The 17461-nt window shown below is 43.7% G+C and overlaps 1 protein-coding gene across 2 annotated transcripts in view; it reads left to right on the forward strand.

Moving 5' to 3' along the window:
- LOC121739722 overlaps positions 1-17461 on the forward strand; it is an 81899-nt gene that overhangs the window by 19814 nt on the left and 44624 nt on the right. For both annotated transcript variants that reach the window (XM_042132271.1, XM_042132270.1), the window contains exons 2-3: positions 1644-4021; positions 5003-5136. In XM_042132271.1, the coding sequence (XP_041988205.1) occupies positions 1644-4021; positions 5003-5136 (2512 nt within the window). The remainder of the gene's footprint in view (positions 1-1643; positions 4022-5002; positions 5137-17461) is intronic.

Consider the following 17461-nt stretch of genomic DNA (forward strand, 5'->3'; position numbering starts at 1 on the left):
CTTTTTAGTTATCTACAAGATAAGGCTTTATGCGTAAATAACCACTACGAATGTTAACTATTCACATTATGTTACTGTAAGCGAATTTGTGGTAAATGCTTGCAGTTATCTAAGCGATGCTGCAATTTAAAAACTTTTATCTTTAAAGGTTCAGAAGTTCTGTTCAGTGCCTTTGGACCAAGTGACACCTTCGTATGAACTTTCTCTTATTCGTAACATATGTTTAAGTTACTAGAAACAACATTTTAACCACTATGAGTCTTTTGTTAAATTTCAAGGATTTCTTTCGATTGCTCATAGATCCCATCATCAGCTCACCACTTTCTTAATTATTATACAAAATCAAGCTTATACCCTATACAACAACACAAGAATTTTGAAAATCGGTTCACAAACAGCGAAATAATCATCAAAAACATCTGCTTCGATGCAAAATATCACGAAAATCATCAATAATTGGGTCATAATGTGATGACCCATGGCATAATTATGATTTTGATGATGATGATCAAATAAATTGATGTGGTAGGCCTCATGTAGACACGATGTTCTATAAGTGTTAACTTTGTTAACCTACTTAGAAATAAATATTTTTCATTTCATTTGTTGGCTTATGCTTTCAGTTGTTTAAACAACGCCGAAATCCGCGAACCTGTATCTATAAGGATTCAAAAGTTCTGTTGGGTTTTCATACAAATTTCAAGGAGACCCCTCCGTTCCTCCAGGATCTCATCATCAGATCACCACTTTTGTGAACATGGTACCAAATTCGAGTTAAACCCTATACAGCACAAAAATAATTTTGAAAATCGGTTCACAAACGCTTGAGTTATCGTTGAACATACAAAAAAAAAAAAGGTACATACAGCCGAACGTATAACCTCCTCCTTTTTGGAAGTCGGTAAAAAACAGCCAAAACAATAACAGCCTTAGGTTGACAAGCTTAAGTTAAAGTTTTTAGGACTTTTAGGAAGGAAGAGAATGTAAACTACCTAGGTGAAGTGCAAATATAAGCTTTTTTATTTCAAAATTTCACAGTTTAACGGATGGTAAAAGGGAATCTGCAGAATACCTAGGTAATCTGCATGTTAACGTATTCCGCATTCTAACGGCAACATATGTATTTAATATATATTGTATGTAATATACAAGCTTTAATCATAATCCATCATGACGTCAGCACTCAGCACTCTGTAGTTCTGATCTTCTTGATAATTTTACATAAATAATAGTGGTAGGATAGATATCACATTATTATTATTTGCAAAAATCATTATTTAGCATTTTGTAGAAAAAAAATACGGCAGATTTATACAGATTATTAATTTTATGGCGCGGGAACAAGAATTAGACTATTTTAAAAGAAAATGTTGTACAAGTTTTAAATACGTAAATAAAACTTACTTTAAATTGGGAGTTTTTTACTTACAACTTACGACTATCTAGTCGCTTGTTGTTCCTGCTATGGTTTAGGATTACGTCTACAACACTGTGTTAGTTGTTACTGCTCACCGGCCCGTGACTCCCCAGCCCTACCACAGAGTTTGCCCTCCGTCCTACCGCCTTCTCTGAGTACCTAGTTATTAACATCAAGAGTTAGAAGGTTAAACCTCTCACTGACTAACTGTAATTTTTCGTTTCAGATTCCTGTTGACCGATACGGCAAGACGAGACCGGTAGATGCGACTAGAATATACACGAAGGAGCCGACGAAGTTACGAAGTTCACTATGCCTTAATATTCAAAGAAACCCCCCCCATCCGCACGTCAAACCGCCGCCGCCGCCCGGCGCCGACGACATGGACAACGATGAGACGAAGGAGAAGTTATTTTTAAAATCTTACACGTCGTTTATACCCAAGATAAACTACAACGCGACGAAAGTCGCGGAACAGAACCCGAGAATACTAGATTTGCGGGAAAAGTTAAACGAAATCAGTAGAAAACAAGACGGGAACGACCGTTTGGGGGCGAACGGCGGCGGGGAAGACTCCGGGCCGTACAGCCTGCTGTTCGACCTGCAGCCCGACGCGACCACCTCCGACCGCTTCCCCTACACCGACACCTTTGAATACAATTCTACTCAACTAGAAACCAAATCTCAATACCCTCGGAGGCCTTTAAATCTTTCGTCCAAGAGTATGGAGAGGTCGCCGAACGTGGTGCATTTCGACGACAAACCGATGACCGAGTTCGAGTACTCGTGCGAGAAGGAGCCCAATCATGCCAAGAAAACGTTAAACGCTCAGCCGAGGTCGGACCTCTGCCTCCAGCTGAAATCGCAGGTGCACTGCCGAAATTACGATACGAATATGAGCCCGAACGACAACTCACTGAGCAGAACGAACGAGGAGAACTCTCTCGACGACAGTCTGGGGATTCTGACGCCCGATCAGATGGACGACATATGCTACCTAGAGAACGCCTTTTCCCCGACCGTCGAGGGTTTGCCTATATTTTGTGAAAACGACGACCTAAAATTTTCTCCCGACAATAGCGACACACCGTCGACCGATAAAACGGAGAGCGACTCGGCCGCCTCGACTATTCAAAACGACGTATACGACAATGTAGCCAAAAGGTGCAGGAGTACGAGGGAAAACCTCGCCCCGATCGCTACGATCGATTCCATCGACGTCGCGAACAACGACGACGAGGAAATTTTAGCACAAAACGCTACGGATTTACCCGACGAGGTTCATCGTAGATCATTTTTTACCGGGGTCAGGGAGCCCTCCGATCTGTTGATAAAAATAGAGGACGAAGCGGACAAAGACGAGTCTAATATAGCCGAAGAAGATTTTTTACCTTCGATTCACGGAAGCATCCTGGAGCCGGCCAGCTCCGTCGCCGACACCACGGTTAACCTGGAAATCCCCCTCGACTGCAAACACGGGAACCCGATAAACAATAGGATCGAGCAAACTCCGTCACCCGAAGATTTACCGCTGGACAGCTCCGACATACACGGGGAGATCAGCACCTACTCTCAGTTTTCCGCCTCGACGCTGCACGACTCCCAGACGTACTCAGATAGCAAAACCGACAAGTCCATCGACACCTCGAAAGTGTCCAACAGTTTCATCACCAGCATCACCAGTATCACCAGCCTCGACGGCTACCAGGGCGACGGCGAGATGTCCCGCCCCGTCAGCAGAAACGCCGACCACGCCGCCGGGCCGCGAGAGGACACGAGCGACATGGACTGGCAGAACGTCCCCGTCGCCCGGCGGGTCGACCCCATGACCGACTCCGACTTCTTCACGGAGAGCGACGCCGACGGCATCGACGACCACGTGCACAGGGGGGACCGCCGGGCGCAGGTCATCGACGGCGCGCTGTACGGGGGGAAGAACTCCGCCGGAAACCCTCCTCTCGTCGTCAACAGGAGCGAGGACTCGTGCATGGAGTCGAGTGGAGTGTATACGGACTTCGAAAACCATCGCGCTTCCCCGGTATTCCTGAACGTCATACCCGACATGTCCCCCGACTCCACCACCTCGACGAAGTCGGAGTGCAGTCAGAGGGGCTCGGGCCTCGGCAAGTCGTGTTTCACACCGATAGAGGACGCGCTGGAGGAGCAGAACTCGGACGCGTCCCACGCGGCGGAAGAGGACGAGACTTCCAGGAACACGAGCAAAAGGAATTCCCTGAACAGCGTCAAGGAGTTGAAGACCAACGATAAAAACAAGGACGAGAAACGAAGCTTCACGCTCAAGAAATATAAAATGCCCAAGCGCGACGTCCCGAGCAAGTTAAAAGCCATGCTGGCGAGTAGAAAACCCGACGCGGATAGCAGTCCGCAGAACAGCCCCAAAGCTGTCAAGAAAACTGAACGGAGAGATCGAGACTTCTTAAAGAAGAACGTTCTAGATCTTAAAATGGAGTACAAGTCTAAGACGTTTAAGGACATAAAATCTAAAGTCGATTGCTCGTTCTCGTTGCAACGTTCTCAAACCTCATGCAGTGTCTCAAGAATGCTCAGCTCCAAATCTACAAATACCAACACGAAGCCTAAAAGGTAACGGAACTTTGAACTAAACACATAAAATAATTTATATTATTATTTTAAATTAATTTTTAAAATAGTTTAAGAATGAACCTATTAGCTTAAATAATATTATGATTTAAAGCAAGGCTGCTCATCCTCGGGCCTGCGGGCCACGGCGTGGCCCACGAAAGTATTCTAAGTGGTCCGCGCAAGTATGGTTTTATAATAGCAGAAATAACATTGATTGTATCAACAAGTTACCCTATGTTTAGATTTTGGAAGATTTTCTAAAGAATGATACAAAGCTTCCATAATATTTTAATATAGGTATATTTCCAAGTTATCATTGAACATTGTTCTTCCCAAGAACCACCCTTGTACTTCAAGGAACATTTGGGAAAAATAATTAGCTGAATCGGTCCAGCCGTTCTCGCGATTAGCGCTTAGCATCAGATTCAGCTGGTATTTGGTAATTTACTATTATTGTTTTTTTTTTGCGCTTGTCCTGAGACTCGAGAGCAACTGAAATAAGAAATGTATGTGAGTGGCCCGTCGTTAACGAATTATTCCACCGTTTGGCCCGACGCGACTCTTCAATTTGAGCAGCCTCGACTTAAAGGGTCCAAGCGTGTATACGATGGTGTCGAAGTCGCACGGTGGCTAGGGGAGCTAGAAGCATACATAAAGCGATCAACCTATTCAAATTGTTTTAAAGGTCGCTAAATGGAGAGCGTCGTAGTTCATCCTTATCGGCTATTTCTTTTTTTTTACATTTCGAGAGTTTATTAATAAGTACTTAGTTACTATTTGGTTTACATTACAAGAAATTATTATAATTGACTAGCTGTCCCGGTGAACTTCGTGTCACTTTAAAACCTTCCCTGGACTTCTACGAATATTTTAAGACTGTAATCAGCCCAATCCGTCCAGCCGTTTTCGAGTTTTAGCGCGACTAACACATTTGAAAATCCATTTTTATATATATAGATATATAGTGTGTGTGTTTTCCAGGGGTCACCTGCGCATGCGTTGCGAGGCGGGATCGGCGGTGGGCAGCGGCAAGAGCAGCCTGCACAGCTCCCAGAGCGACATCAGCGCCGCCAGCTCGCCGCCCGGCAAGCCCGCCGCGCGCTACTCCGCGCTCAGTGAGTACACACTGCACACTACAGGGGGTCGGCGGTGGGCAGCGGCAAGAGCAGCCTCCACAGCTCCCAGAGCGACATCTACGCCGCCGCCTCAGCTCAAGAGTGTCGAGTACAAACTCCTTACTACACTTACTAATAGAAGACGTGAGTGGAAGAATACGATAAGTAACAGTAAAAAAAATTGCCGTTTTTTGCATAAAATGGAGGCTTTAGGGCCGGAAAAATTATTTGGAATAAAAAACTGTGCAATTTATTTATAGCCAGATATAATATTAGCCAGGTGATGAAGTAGATAAGTTACATGGTTTGTTGAAATTAAATCAGAAAAAATAATTGAAGTCCGTATGTTAGTTATCGTGTTTATCCACTCACGTCTTTTATTACTACCAGTTACCACCGTCGCCGTTCTGGTGTTTCCATTTGTATTGATGAGTGTTCTACAGAGTCTATGACAGTGATCCTAAAATTATGTCGCTAGCATATTGTCACAGGTAAATGTAATTCTAGAAAACCGTGTACTTGTATATTCTTCAGAACAAAATAAATATTTGACCTAAGAAAAAAAAATTGAAATTAGAAACGGGAATTTTTTAAGTTATTCTTGCAATGTACACCATTCCCGTGGATCCCCTTTGTGCAAAATATTTTATTAAAGGTCAAATGTGTGAAACTATGGTTTTTCATGTTTTTCTCGAAAACGGTTAATTTTATTGGAGAAATAAGTTAGGCGAAGTTGTAGATCGATTTCAATCAATTAATTTTGTACAAAAATTACATACTTAATAATATTATAGCACTTTATTTTACTCGACTAACCATTCGTGATAAATGTGACCTTAGGGCTTAGGCCAACTATTAAATCTTACCCTTTAGCCTTAAGGTGCTCAAAGGGTTCGGGTGTGACTTCTTATTTGATCAGTTTGTTGTTAACAGAATAGGCGCTAGTAATAACGGCTTACAAACTCTGCGAGGAAAAGGATGAGACACCCATTTGCCTTCTCTACCTTGTTGTTATTTTTAGGTATCTGAAGAAAGTAAACAATGTAACACATTTTTTTATCCTTACCCGTTTCGCGCATCAGTCGTCAACTTCTAACTTCTAAGTTGTAGCCCCTTGATTTAGATTAGATTGGCAATAGCGGAAGCTTTAAAACTATTTAAATTTTATAGGCGTTTGTAATACACAAAGAAATAATAATTAATAATACGTAATAGTTAATACTATCATAATTCATAATATTTAACTGGGCGTATTAATAATAAAAGTCCTGTGCACATAAAAACTGTTTAACAGTGTAGCGTAACTAATATTATACTGTAGTACTCTACAACTCTATCTATAGTATGACTTACGTTCTCTCTCGACTTGACTAGATGGCGCTACCTGTCTGATTTAAGTTAAAAAGTATTATTTTGTATTACCTATATTATAGCAAAAATTTTGACGAATTCTTTTTTTTTAAAAATTTGAAAAAGTTTTTTTAAAAAAGTTGAAAATTTACTTCTCTTCTAGCATTTGCAATGTTAGTCAATGGGATAACAAAACATCCGTTAATATTATAAATGCGTAGTACCTTCCTCATGCCCTAACCTCTGAACCGATTTTGCTGAAATTTGGTATCCAGGATACTTTGAGACCCGGAAAAGGACATCAGGATACTTTTTATCCCGGAAAATGTACGGTTCTCGCGCGCTAAACGAACTTTGGTGTAAAGGAGTTGCGGGCGTCTGCAGTCTGCAGTCTGCAGGTGTACCTCAATGAAGTACCCATGTAGATAGTTAATAGAATCCGGCGTCACTTTGCGGAAATCCATAGCTTAAAATTTAGTATGTTATTATTTTTAGCAATATTCGAAATAAACCTCAACCTGTAAGTAAATGAGCAAACACCACCACCCTACAAGCAGTAATGCTTTTACTTAGCATGGGATTAGACGACGTGATGTACGCTACCTAGCTTTTATACTAGACTGTATATTATTGTATGTTTGATAAAGAGTTTGAATGTTATAAAATTCGTGCAAGGCCTCTCACCACCATGCGAGTTGAAAACCTCGACGCGCGTTTCGCCCCAACACCGGAGCATCCTCAGGATGTGGACTCCCCGCGGAAAGAAAGCTCGCGCGTTCTCGCAATCCTGCGTGCGAAGAATGGAAGAGTATAGACGGGTTTTAGTGGGTAGGGCTGCGGTCAATTCACAATGTTTACGGCCGCAGCGAGTCCTACATGCCCGGGGGAGTTGTCCCCAAACCCTCCGGCATACGAAACAGCATTCCCCGTCTCAAAAAAAAAAAAGAAGTGGACTCTGTGCTTGTATGGTGGTGGACGGTGGTGTTTGCACGTTCTTGCATGCGAGTGTACGCATATGCGGTGTGGGAAAGGAGGGAGGTGCTGTAACGCATGCCTATGCGTACACTCACTCATTTACTTACAGATTGAGGTTTATTTCGCGGAACATTGCTAAAAATAATAACATAGATAGTAGATATTAAATTTTACCCATGTAGAATTTAGTGTCCGGCTCAAAATGTGGCTTCCGTTTCGGCTTCGCGCAGCCTTCGGTTTCTGCTTTAGAAGATTCTCCGAGGGTTTAATTCCTTTCTTACGAAATAAATTATCGCATTGTAATGTTGGGTACATCGGGGCTCGGGCCGAGACCCGACGTCCTGTCTACACACGGCCTTATCTTTTCAGCATCGCTAGGACGACAGCTAGGTCTCCGTCGGCTAGGAGCTAGGGCTCGGGGCTCGGTCCCCGGTTTACGTGTAGAACAGCTGAGCTGTCGGAGCGGAGGGCCGCGTCCCCCGCCTCCCCCGGCGGAGGGCCGCGGCGGCGGGCGGCCGGCGTGCCAGTCGGCGAGGAACCGCGGTCGGCGCGCGCCGTATGCGCCATGCTGTCGCGAGTGACGTCACTGCCGCGGAAAATCGATGGTTTCCTCGGTCGCTGAGGTCGAACCGCATACCGCATTTTTGTAGGAGGAAAATGTGACATATGCCAGTGAAGTGTGTTCGCCGCGTGTGACGAGGGGGCCGGCGCCACCCGACTCTCCCGTGCTCGCCGCCCGCCGACCCGCCGCGCCGGTTACCTGTGCGGTGCACCGTCATCGTAGTACCGTCGAACCTGTCCCTCCACCTCGTTAAACTTATCGTCGCCGAAGGCCTAGCTATTCGCGCGGACGCGATCCGCGTGCGTGTCCAGTTCTAGCAGTATCGAATTAGTGCCTATTATGTAGACCGTAGTATGTAGGTATCCATTTTCATAGCTTAGAAACTGCAGTAATTCGTACTGGCTAGAAAATAGATACCTATTTTAATTCCTTCAGCTGGAAACAGCTTTGGAGGTGTCGAATCACTTACGATACCTTCAAAGTTCAACGTAATATAATAATTATTATTATCTATTGGCTGCTTTCTAAAGAAAGCGCCTATAAAATATTATTCTCGATACGATCGACCACCTCTCATTAAACCATGACCAATCCGCGCCCGGGTTCCGTGCAAATTAAAATATTTTCGGGTCCAAACGCACGTAGGCAAAACTTTGCAATTCATTAATTTTTTGATTTTGAAAGGCGATCTGAAACTGTTACAGTAGCAATACTGCTAGTAGTAAGTACTAAGTATACGACGGTTGTAAAATATGGTTCAATAGATGAACTATCAGGGAGCCGGGGCAGCCGAGAGGGAGGTAGAGCCATGATAGTGCCATAGTAGAGTAGAGCGGCGTTGTGGTCATTTGGCCGCTACATTTAATTTTAATATTTATTACCTTTATCGACATCGGTCGAGTTTGATTATCTTACAGTAGAAATTAATATTTTATGGCAGTCGGGGCCCGCGAACGTAATTCGCAGTCAGCTGATCCAACAATTAGTTTTGAAATAGGAACGTTTTAAGGTAAAATTTTAGCGATACAAAAATTTGATGAAAAATAAAAGAAGAGTGTAACGTGCGTCCGGCTGCTATATTAATGGGGGAACGAGATGTCCTAAAGTAAGTTATTTAGGTGCAGTTATTTAGTCTGATCTACCACGGTCCACAGACTCGGAGAACGGACTCCACGCGACCGAGAGCTAGGCGACTGGCGAATAGAGCTAGGCAGTGAAAGTGAACGATTATGTTCAATAATAACGACATTATTGTAGCGGGCCGCCGATATACGGCTGCCGCCCGCAGGAAAACCCTTCGCAACGGTTGTTCTCGCGACTCGCCACTCGCCACTCGCCACTCGCCAGTACCGACCGGCGCGACCCACTGGAACACTGAGTGTCTAAACACACTAGGCCGAAGTAACGCGGCGTAAATTCCGCATGATTACGCCCGCAATGTATTTTAAATTACCGATGACACACTATTCCGTCGCGTTCCATCCGTATATTGTATGAGTCTGACATTGCGGGCGTAATCATGCGGAATTTACGCCCCGTAACTTCGGCCTAGTGTGCTTAGACACCGACAAGTAAATTGCAATTCGCGGATATAACGTTCTAATATCGGAGGTAACATTCGAGCTACAAAATATATTGTAGTGGCCATCATCGGGCTAAAATCCCGCAGGCGGCAGAGTTATACTACTTGAAATACATTTTATGACAACAAAGTGAATACGGTATTTCATAAAATATACATACTGATAGCTAGATGACGTCTGCAACTCCGTTGTCCTGAAATTAGTTTATCGCGTAGGAACTGTGTGCATATTTTCATATCAATTAAGGATAGTAGTCAGTAGCTGAACTTCTTCAAAATTCAAATGCTAACGCGGTAGGAAGTGAGCTTCCTGTGGGCTGCAGCCTGCAGTGCAGTAGTGAGTAGTGTACTCGCTGGCTATGATGCCGGGAGTGCGACTCTACTCGTGGGTACAAGGGACTGGGGTACATCGCCAATGAGTCAAACTAAGCACCTGGAACCGTAATGTACCCGGATTCCGGACCATAATTAGCCAACATTATGGTCCGGAATCAGGAGAATCACGTACGAGCGTTAAGACTCAGGACATAATATTATGCGTATGGGGTGATGCTAATTTGTACTATTTAGGCAAGGTTTTCACCAGTCACCCGCGGTCGTTTGGATGAATTGGCTCCCAAAGTAACTCGCGGCGTATCGCCAAATGAACTCTCTCGCGTTACGTCGTCGTATCGGTGAAACGTTATAATTACTGTTTATCGGTTGCGTCTGATTGGGGCTGTGATTGAAAAGTTCTGTTGTGCGCCTTTCACTGATCGTGTGATAGCTCCGCGACACTCGACACGCGAGCTCAGGGCGGAGGGGGGTGGGGTTTGGGGGACTTTGTTCATTCATACTTATTATTCAGAAGGATCGTTTCCAAATATGAAGTAGCTCGAAGCACTATCTTCCCCGAGGCCCGACCGCTACGTATCTAAAGTTTTTACAATAATTTACCAAATAGGAGGATGAAATATTATACACTAGCTGTTGCCCGCGACTTCGTCCGCGTTAGCATAGTAGATCACATCGCAAGTATTATTTATTATACAAAAATATTCAATGTACAGAATTGACTTTCCTACGATTTTATTATATATATATGTTCCGCGCGGCTTTGCTTGCGTAGTTTAGGAATTTCACGCAACCGTACATTTTTTCGCAAAAAATAGCCTTTGTCCCTTGACGTGGTCTATTCTTTATGTTTGCCAAATAACATAAAAATTGTTCCAGTAGTTCTTAAGATAATAAGCAATTTCAAATAATTTCACTCCGTTTTTTCCACATTTTCCCTCTATTTCTTTGCTCTTATTGGTCTTAGCGTGATAAAATATAGCCTATAGCCTTTTTCGATTTGTTTGACCTTCAATGGCTTTAAATTAGCAATAAATTCGACCAACATTACGTTTCGAACTTTTGGTAAGCTTCTCGTATCAGCTATCACATAATGAGAACTTGCATTTGACGAACCAGCCATTATAAATAAGATTGAAAGGAAATTTAAAACATACTCAGAGGTCAATTGTCCGCCGATGATGACGTCAGAGCGAAACTTTAAAAATTTATTGAGAAAAAACTAGCCAATGAATATCAAAATTATTTAATTTATATTCTTAAAATACCCTATTTTAACGAAAAAAAAAAAAAAAGTACATGTGATTTTTTTTGGACAATGCCCATTATAATATTAGTATAGATAATTCATACGATAAGCCGAATCTCAGGTGATATGAGACGGCGCCTCGCGTCTTCCTTATCAGTTAGAACTCAGATTCCACATCCAGATAACACATTTCTTCGTCCATAATATTTTTATTAGTCTCCACGTCCGCATCTTCGTTTGTGTAATGTAGAGTCCGTTCACTTCAAACATTTAACGTTAGCGCTCAGCCGTTCCGAGAAGAGGTTCAGGCTTAGAGCTAGGCTTAGGGTATAAATAGCGTCGTATCGATTGGCAATAAAATCCGCTGGAGGGACGTAACGGGTTATTCTCGACGCCGGAGTCCGCACTCCGCGCCATGAAGCGTTGACCCCGCGCCGCCAGCGCCCGCGCCAGCGCCGGGCCCGGTGCCGGCTCCACTGACGGGTCGCCAGTCGCCAGGTCTGAGGTCTGACGACAATGGACTGTCGACCTAACGAGCCGCTCGCGTCACTAACGTGTCAACAGTTGCTATGTTAATTGGAAGATAAAAATTAGTTACCAACAAAACGTTGCCAAACAATATTAACCAAGTTTGTTACTTGATTATACCACCAATTATTTTCATTTCTAAGCGCGCGGCGTTCATCGACACCGAGTTTGTTATAACTCGATATAATAATATTATTATAAATTATAATATTAAGTAATTACGTAACAATAAGACACGATAAACCTGGCTTGGGAAACTGTAAAGTGTAAAGCTACGTGCATTGCTGTGCAATAAAATATTGTTCATTACTTTACTTTGTAGCTCAGTGCTAATTAGTGATGTCATGTCAAAATAAGTACCTACTAGTTGTATGTTATTTGTTACGAAGTACGATGATACAACATAACAATGTTTATAACGTAACCCGCCTGAAGTAGACGTTTTTAACAATTTTGAAACCGAGAAACTAAATAAGATTAAAATGTTATTATGATCAAAATGTTTTATGATACGTGGGAGAGCCATGCTTCTGCACGAATGGGCCGGCTCGACCTACCACGTTCTCACAGAAAACCGGCGTGAAACAGCGCTAGCGCTGTGTTTCGCCGAGTGAGTGAGTTTACCGGAGGCCCAATCCCCTACCCTATTCCTTTCTTTACCCTCCCCTATTCCCTTCCCATCCCTACCCTCCCCTATTACCCTATTCCCTCTTAAAAGGCCGGCAACGCACCTGAAGCTCTTCTGATGCTGCGAGTGTCCATGGGCGACGGAAGTTGCTTTCCATCAGGTGACCCGTTTGCTCGTTTGCCCCCTTATTTCATTAAAAAAAAATGTAGAGCGCGTGCAAATCGCATCCTCCGCCAAACTCCCGAATCTTAGGTTTAACGACACCATCCTACTGTTGGACTCGCAGTAGAGGTCATTTAGAACTGCGACTATTCTGTACACGTACGTAAATTAGGACATATTACTGCAATGTTTTGACGCTAGAGTGCAGCACCCTGCACCGGTATACACAGTAAACAAAAAGTTTTGTGATAAACTTATGGAAGTGTCGTTTAGCTCCATTCTCTATATTTATGTAATTTGGGGAAGTACTTATATCATTTACACTACACTTTCATAACAGAACTTGTATAAACTTTTAAGCATTTACGACAAAATACAGCAGAGCATTATCAAGCATCAAGAGCGTATTATTTAAAACCTATCATTAGCATTAGCATCTCTATCAGCATCAGCATCTCTATCAGTATCAGCATCATCACTATCATCCAGCATCCAGCATCCATCATCTGTAGGAGACAACCCCTACATTAACTGTCATAAAACAAAGAAACACGATATTTTATCAGTGGAGCCCTTGAAAATCACGATTCACTAAAAATAAAAATATTGTAAAAATGCATTAAATGAAACATAATCGTTGTTTTATCAGATCCATAAGTTAGATATCGAGCTGGCTTTCATGTGAATGCCACTTAAAATCAAATAATATGATGGTTATGAATGAAAGAATTGCGATATTGCAAAGATGATGTGACGTGTGCACTGTGGCCTGTGCATTGTGCAACATGTTGAAAATAAAAATCTTTTTATTTCCAAATAGGTTAAAAAATAACACTTTTAGAACGTCTTTATGAGATCTACCAGTTACCACCTGTACTTGGATTATTTATTGTAATAATAAAAATATATACAAATAGTTGACATTAGCCAAAGCATGCACATTTGCACAATGTCAGGTCGCCCGCGGGCCGCGCCGCGCCGATAGATATCAGAAGGTTATCACTTATCAGTCACCGACTCACCGCACACCGCCAAACAGACAAGCTGTATGTACCGTGTGAGTTGTGACATGTGACGTGTCGCAAATGCAAAAAATGCAAAGGTCATGACGTAACATTTCAAATTTCAATGGACTATACTACTTCAGTCGAGATAGAACAGACCTTATGAGTCCGCTGTCGATTGGCATGTCATCATGTGTAACAAGTAATCACTAATCAGACTTCGAAGCCTTTCAAAAGTCAAAACACAAAAGATACATTTCGGTGACTCTAACCTTTTAAAAAAATAATTGAGAGAACACTTGACTCTCATGACTCATGAGCATTCGTTGAAGTACCTTGGAAAGGCAGACTTTAAAGAATAACTTGAAATTTCATAGCAGCGCGGCACTAATGTCGTGTAGTCTGATCGTCCGCCGTCGCGTCGTCGTCGTAGTGACCCGGAACAACACCGCCCGCCCCGCCCCGCCCCGCCCCGCGCGCTCCCGAATCCCGATATAGCCCCGTCATCACATGGCCGTGTAAACATGCGCTGACGGAGATCCCGAATATTATGTCATTGTACCTCCATCATCATCGGTATCGTGGATATAAAACGCGTCCGTACATTTGACCTGCGCACCGTCGCGTTGCAACGGAGTCTCCTACTATCTAGGTTTTGTCATCTGAGGCCGACTAGCGCCCGGGAAGAGTTGGATTCTTTCGAGTTTACTTGCTTATTGCGAGGCACCGGCAGTTTTCTTAAATTTGAATTAAATATTGCAATTGAAACGATACAGGTTACAACGAACTCTACATTCGCGGATAAATAACATTAAAAGTCAGCAGGCGGCTGATACTGTGTCTGTGATGTACACTCGTAATGGAATACGACTGGCCCGTACCGGCGTACACAGTTACAGATAACGATCGTCTGTACGTACTCGGTGTAGATAATGCGGACAGGACGACATATCCAGTATCATTCGCGATGTAGAATAAATCATTGAGATTTTACAGCACTCGACGGATTTTAATGCAGTTTTCGGCAGTTTCAGATTAAGCGGTTCGAGAGAAAGGCTCACTAGTTATTACATTATATTAAGATTTATTCATATGTTCCGTTGAACCCACGCGTGCGGCGTGGCGCTGGGGTGGGTCGCTACTCGCTAGTTACATTCGACACGATGTTATGTAAATTGAAATAAGAAACTAAAAGTAAATTAATTTTGAAAATGATCGTAGAGTTCGACGAGACTAGAAGAACATAAGTCAGGAGTCAGGACGGACCGCCGAGTAATAATATACAGAGTGTAATAAAAATAGGTGATAATACTTTAGGGTGTGTACGTGTTCCTTGTAGAGAGTTCACTGTGAAAGTAGCAGCGCTTAAAGACGAAAATTTTTTTTCACTTTTGTATGGGGAAACTCGTGACGCTCGGGCCCTTGCCCATACAAAAATGAAAAAAAAAATTCGCCTTTCAGCGCTTTCACAGTGAACTCTAAAGTATTATCACTTATTTTTGTTACACACTGTATAATCGATAATCATGAAAGTACGTTGGGCGCCGCTAATAATTAACGATACGCCGAAGTGGCACTCGAAACTCGAGCGGTTCACCCAGTTGCCCATACGGGGGATAATTGCGGCACCGTGGTCCGTGCGGCGTGCGGCGCGGGCGGGGACCGCGGTCGACGTCGCCGACCGGTCTGCCGCAGGTGATAAAGGAACCAGTTTGTAAAGGGCTCCGGCCTCCGACCGGCCCAAGCCTAGTGAGTAAAGTCTGCCGCAGGCCGCAGTCGGTGTTTATCGAATTTATGTCTCGCCCGTCGCGACGCAGCCCGGAGTCAGCAAACTGCGAAAATGTACCGCGAGTCGCGAGAGTAGACCGAACTTCCGCCTATTCTTATTATTATTATTATAGCCGTCGACCTTCGAAGGGTGTAAAATTAAAATAAGTAATGAGAAGAATAAGTAGAAAAAAAAAGATTAAGATTAATGAGGTGTAATCTAATGATTAATAATGAGTTCACAATTCGCACTCGACATTCGACAGCACGTCTGACGTGGCAAGTGGCAATACTGGCGTCTCCGTCTTTACTCGGTGCGCCATTATTTCGTGTACAGCAGTCGGTTACAAAATATGAAGAATGTAGGGTTCATATTATAATGTACTGACGGTCGCGACTGACGGTCGCGACCTTGCTGACAAAGCCATATTATGATTATTATTAACATACACGACACATGCTTAAAAGCATTACAATTTACAACTAAGCGCGTCTTCGATTGAACCTTGAATACATATTAACATACGACTGTTTACTTGAGTCTTTTTTGTCTTTGTAATTTTTTTATAAGTGGATGATTTATAGATGGAGGATCTGTCAGTAGACACCGGACATGCACACGAATCTCGAGCCAGTACTCAGTGGCACTGCAGCGGGGAGTAGGCACAGTACCACTGACACGAAATTCACGTTATACGTTGGTACTGTTGGTAGAGCTACTTATTTATGATTTAGGACCTAATGTTCTATCAGAAAAGTCGGTTCCTAGGCAGATGGAGAGGTCCTCCAAGTAATTTGGTCACAACCAAGTGGTTTGTCAAACCCATCCGCCCGATCACGGCTAACATTGAAGGACATGGTGTTAGTGATGTCAAGTCGAGAAATCTTGGTGATATTTTTTGGAAAGTATGTTACATCCTCTACCTTAAATTTAGTCATTAGAGCGGGCGCACAACCGTATGATATTATTCACATTTCCATTGTTTTTTGAAGAGAATACCCCGCATAGATCGAGGTCGGAGTCTAGTGCCCACGAGATTTAGAAGGGGCACACGAAATTGCTATAAAATTAATTGTACAGATCGATACGTGACGGTGTAGTCTTGTAGTGTACCGGCTGATGGGCAACTGGCAGCTCTTGCCCAGTCACAGACGTTACGCCCCGCGCTGGAGTTCCGTAGCACGTGGCACGCGGCCGTCAGCGAGAGTCGAGACAATATTTTCACCTCGATTTCTTCCGTAGCTTTGCAGTGCAATCCATAGCGGCAGCGTCTTCTCTATTCCTCGTCGAGAATCAATGTCGCAATCAGTTAGCGTTCGATAACCCTAATAGGTGCACGTAGATTGTTGAGGGATATGGGCCGGAAGTACCCCGCGAGCCGCGCACGGTAGACGGGAACTGCGACGCGCGTCCCGACGTCACATGCCGCGAGTTGAATCGCGCGCTGTGAACAATCGTTACTCGCGATGATAAACGATAGCTATAAACTTCGAAACATCAATATGCTATGCACATTAATATTATTAGAGTCAGTAGGTAATAGAGACGCGGTTCAAAGATGTAACTGTTGTTTTAATGTACCTAATTGCAACTTAGTCGTTGAACATATTAAAGATGCACAGTTGTAGACAGTAGACTCGTAGAGCGTGGAGCCGTAGACGTACTGGAGAAAACGGCTGCTAAAAAATCTCGACTGTTGAGTGTTGACGTAGCATCTACACCCGATAAACCAATAAAATACATAGGATATGTGGGTATGGCTTCGTCGACTTTCAAGCGGATTTAGACCCAACCAGTGACATAAACACCGTTGCTGCTGCAGCTGGTATTGGCGGCCGCGCTCAGTGGCCCCAATACTGGCACCACGCGGTTTCTGTACCAACCAACACCAACACCAGCAGCGGGTGCAGTAGCAGTTAGCACTGACCCGTGGCGCTCGCTGGTGACGAGTCCCGTGCGATTTCGTCGCGGCTATTCGGAGGCTAAATATATAAATCGTTATTTATGTCCTAATTAGTTGATCTACGGCCGGTTTTAGTTCCGCGTACGACGCGCGCGCCCGCGCTGCGGACTGCGGGAATCCTCGGCGATCGGTCGTTCCTCTCCGCGCCTGCGCTTGGCCCGCTGCCAGCAGTCTCCGGGGCGTTTTGTTTATTACGAAATTCCGCCAAATCTGTTGCAACG

The sequence above is a fragment of the Aricia agestis genome, chromosome 2 (assembly GCF_905147365.1).
Source record: "Aricia agestis chromosome 2, ilAriAges1.1, whole genome shotgun sequence".
NCBI lineage: Eukaryota > Metazoa > Arthropoda > Insecta > Lepidoptera > Lycaenidae > Aricia > Aricia agestis.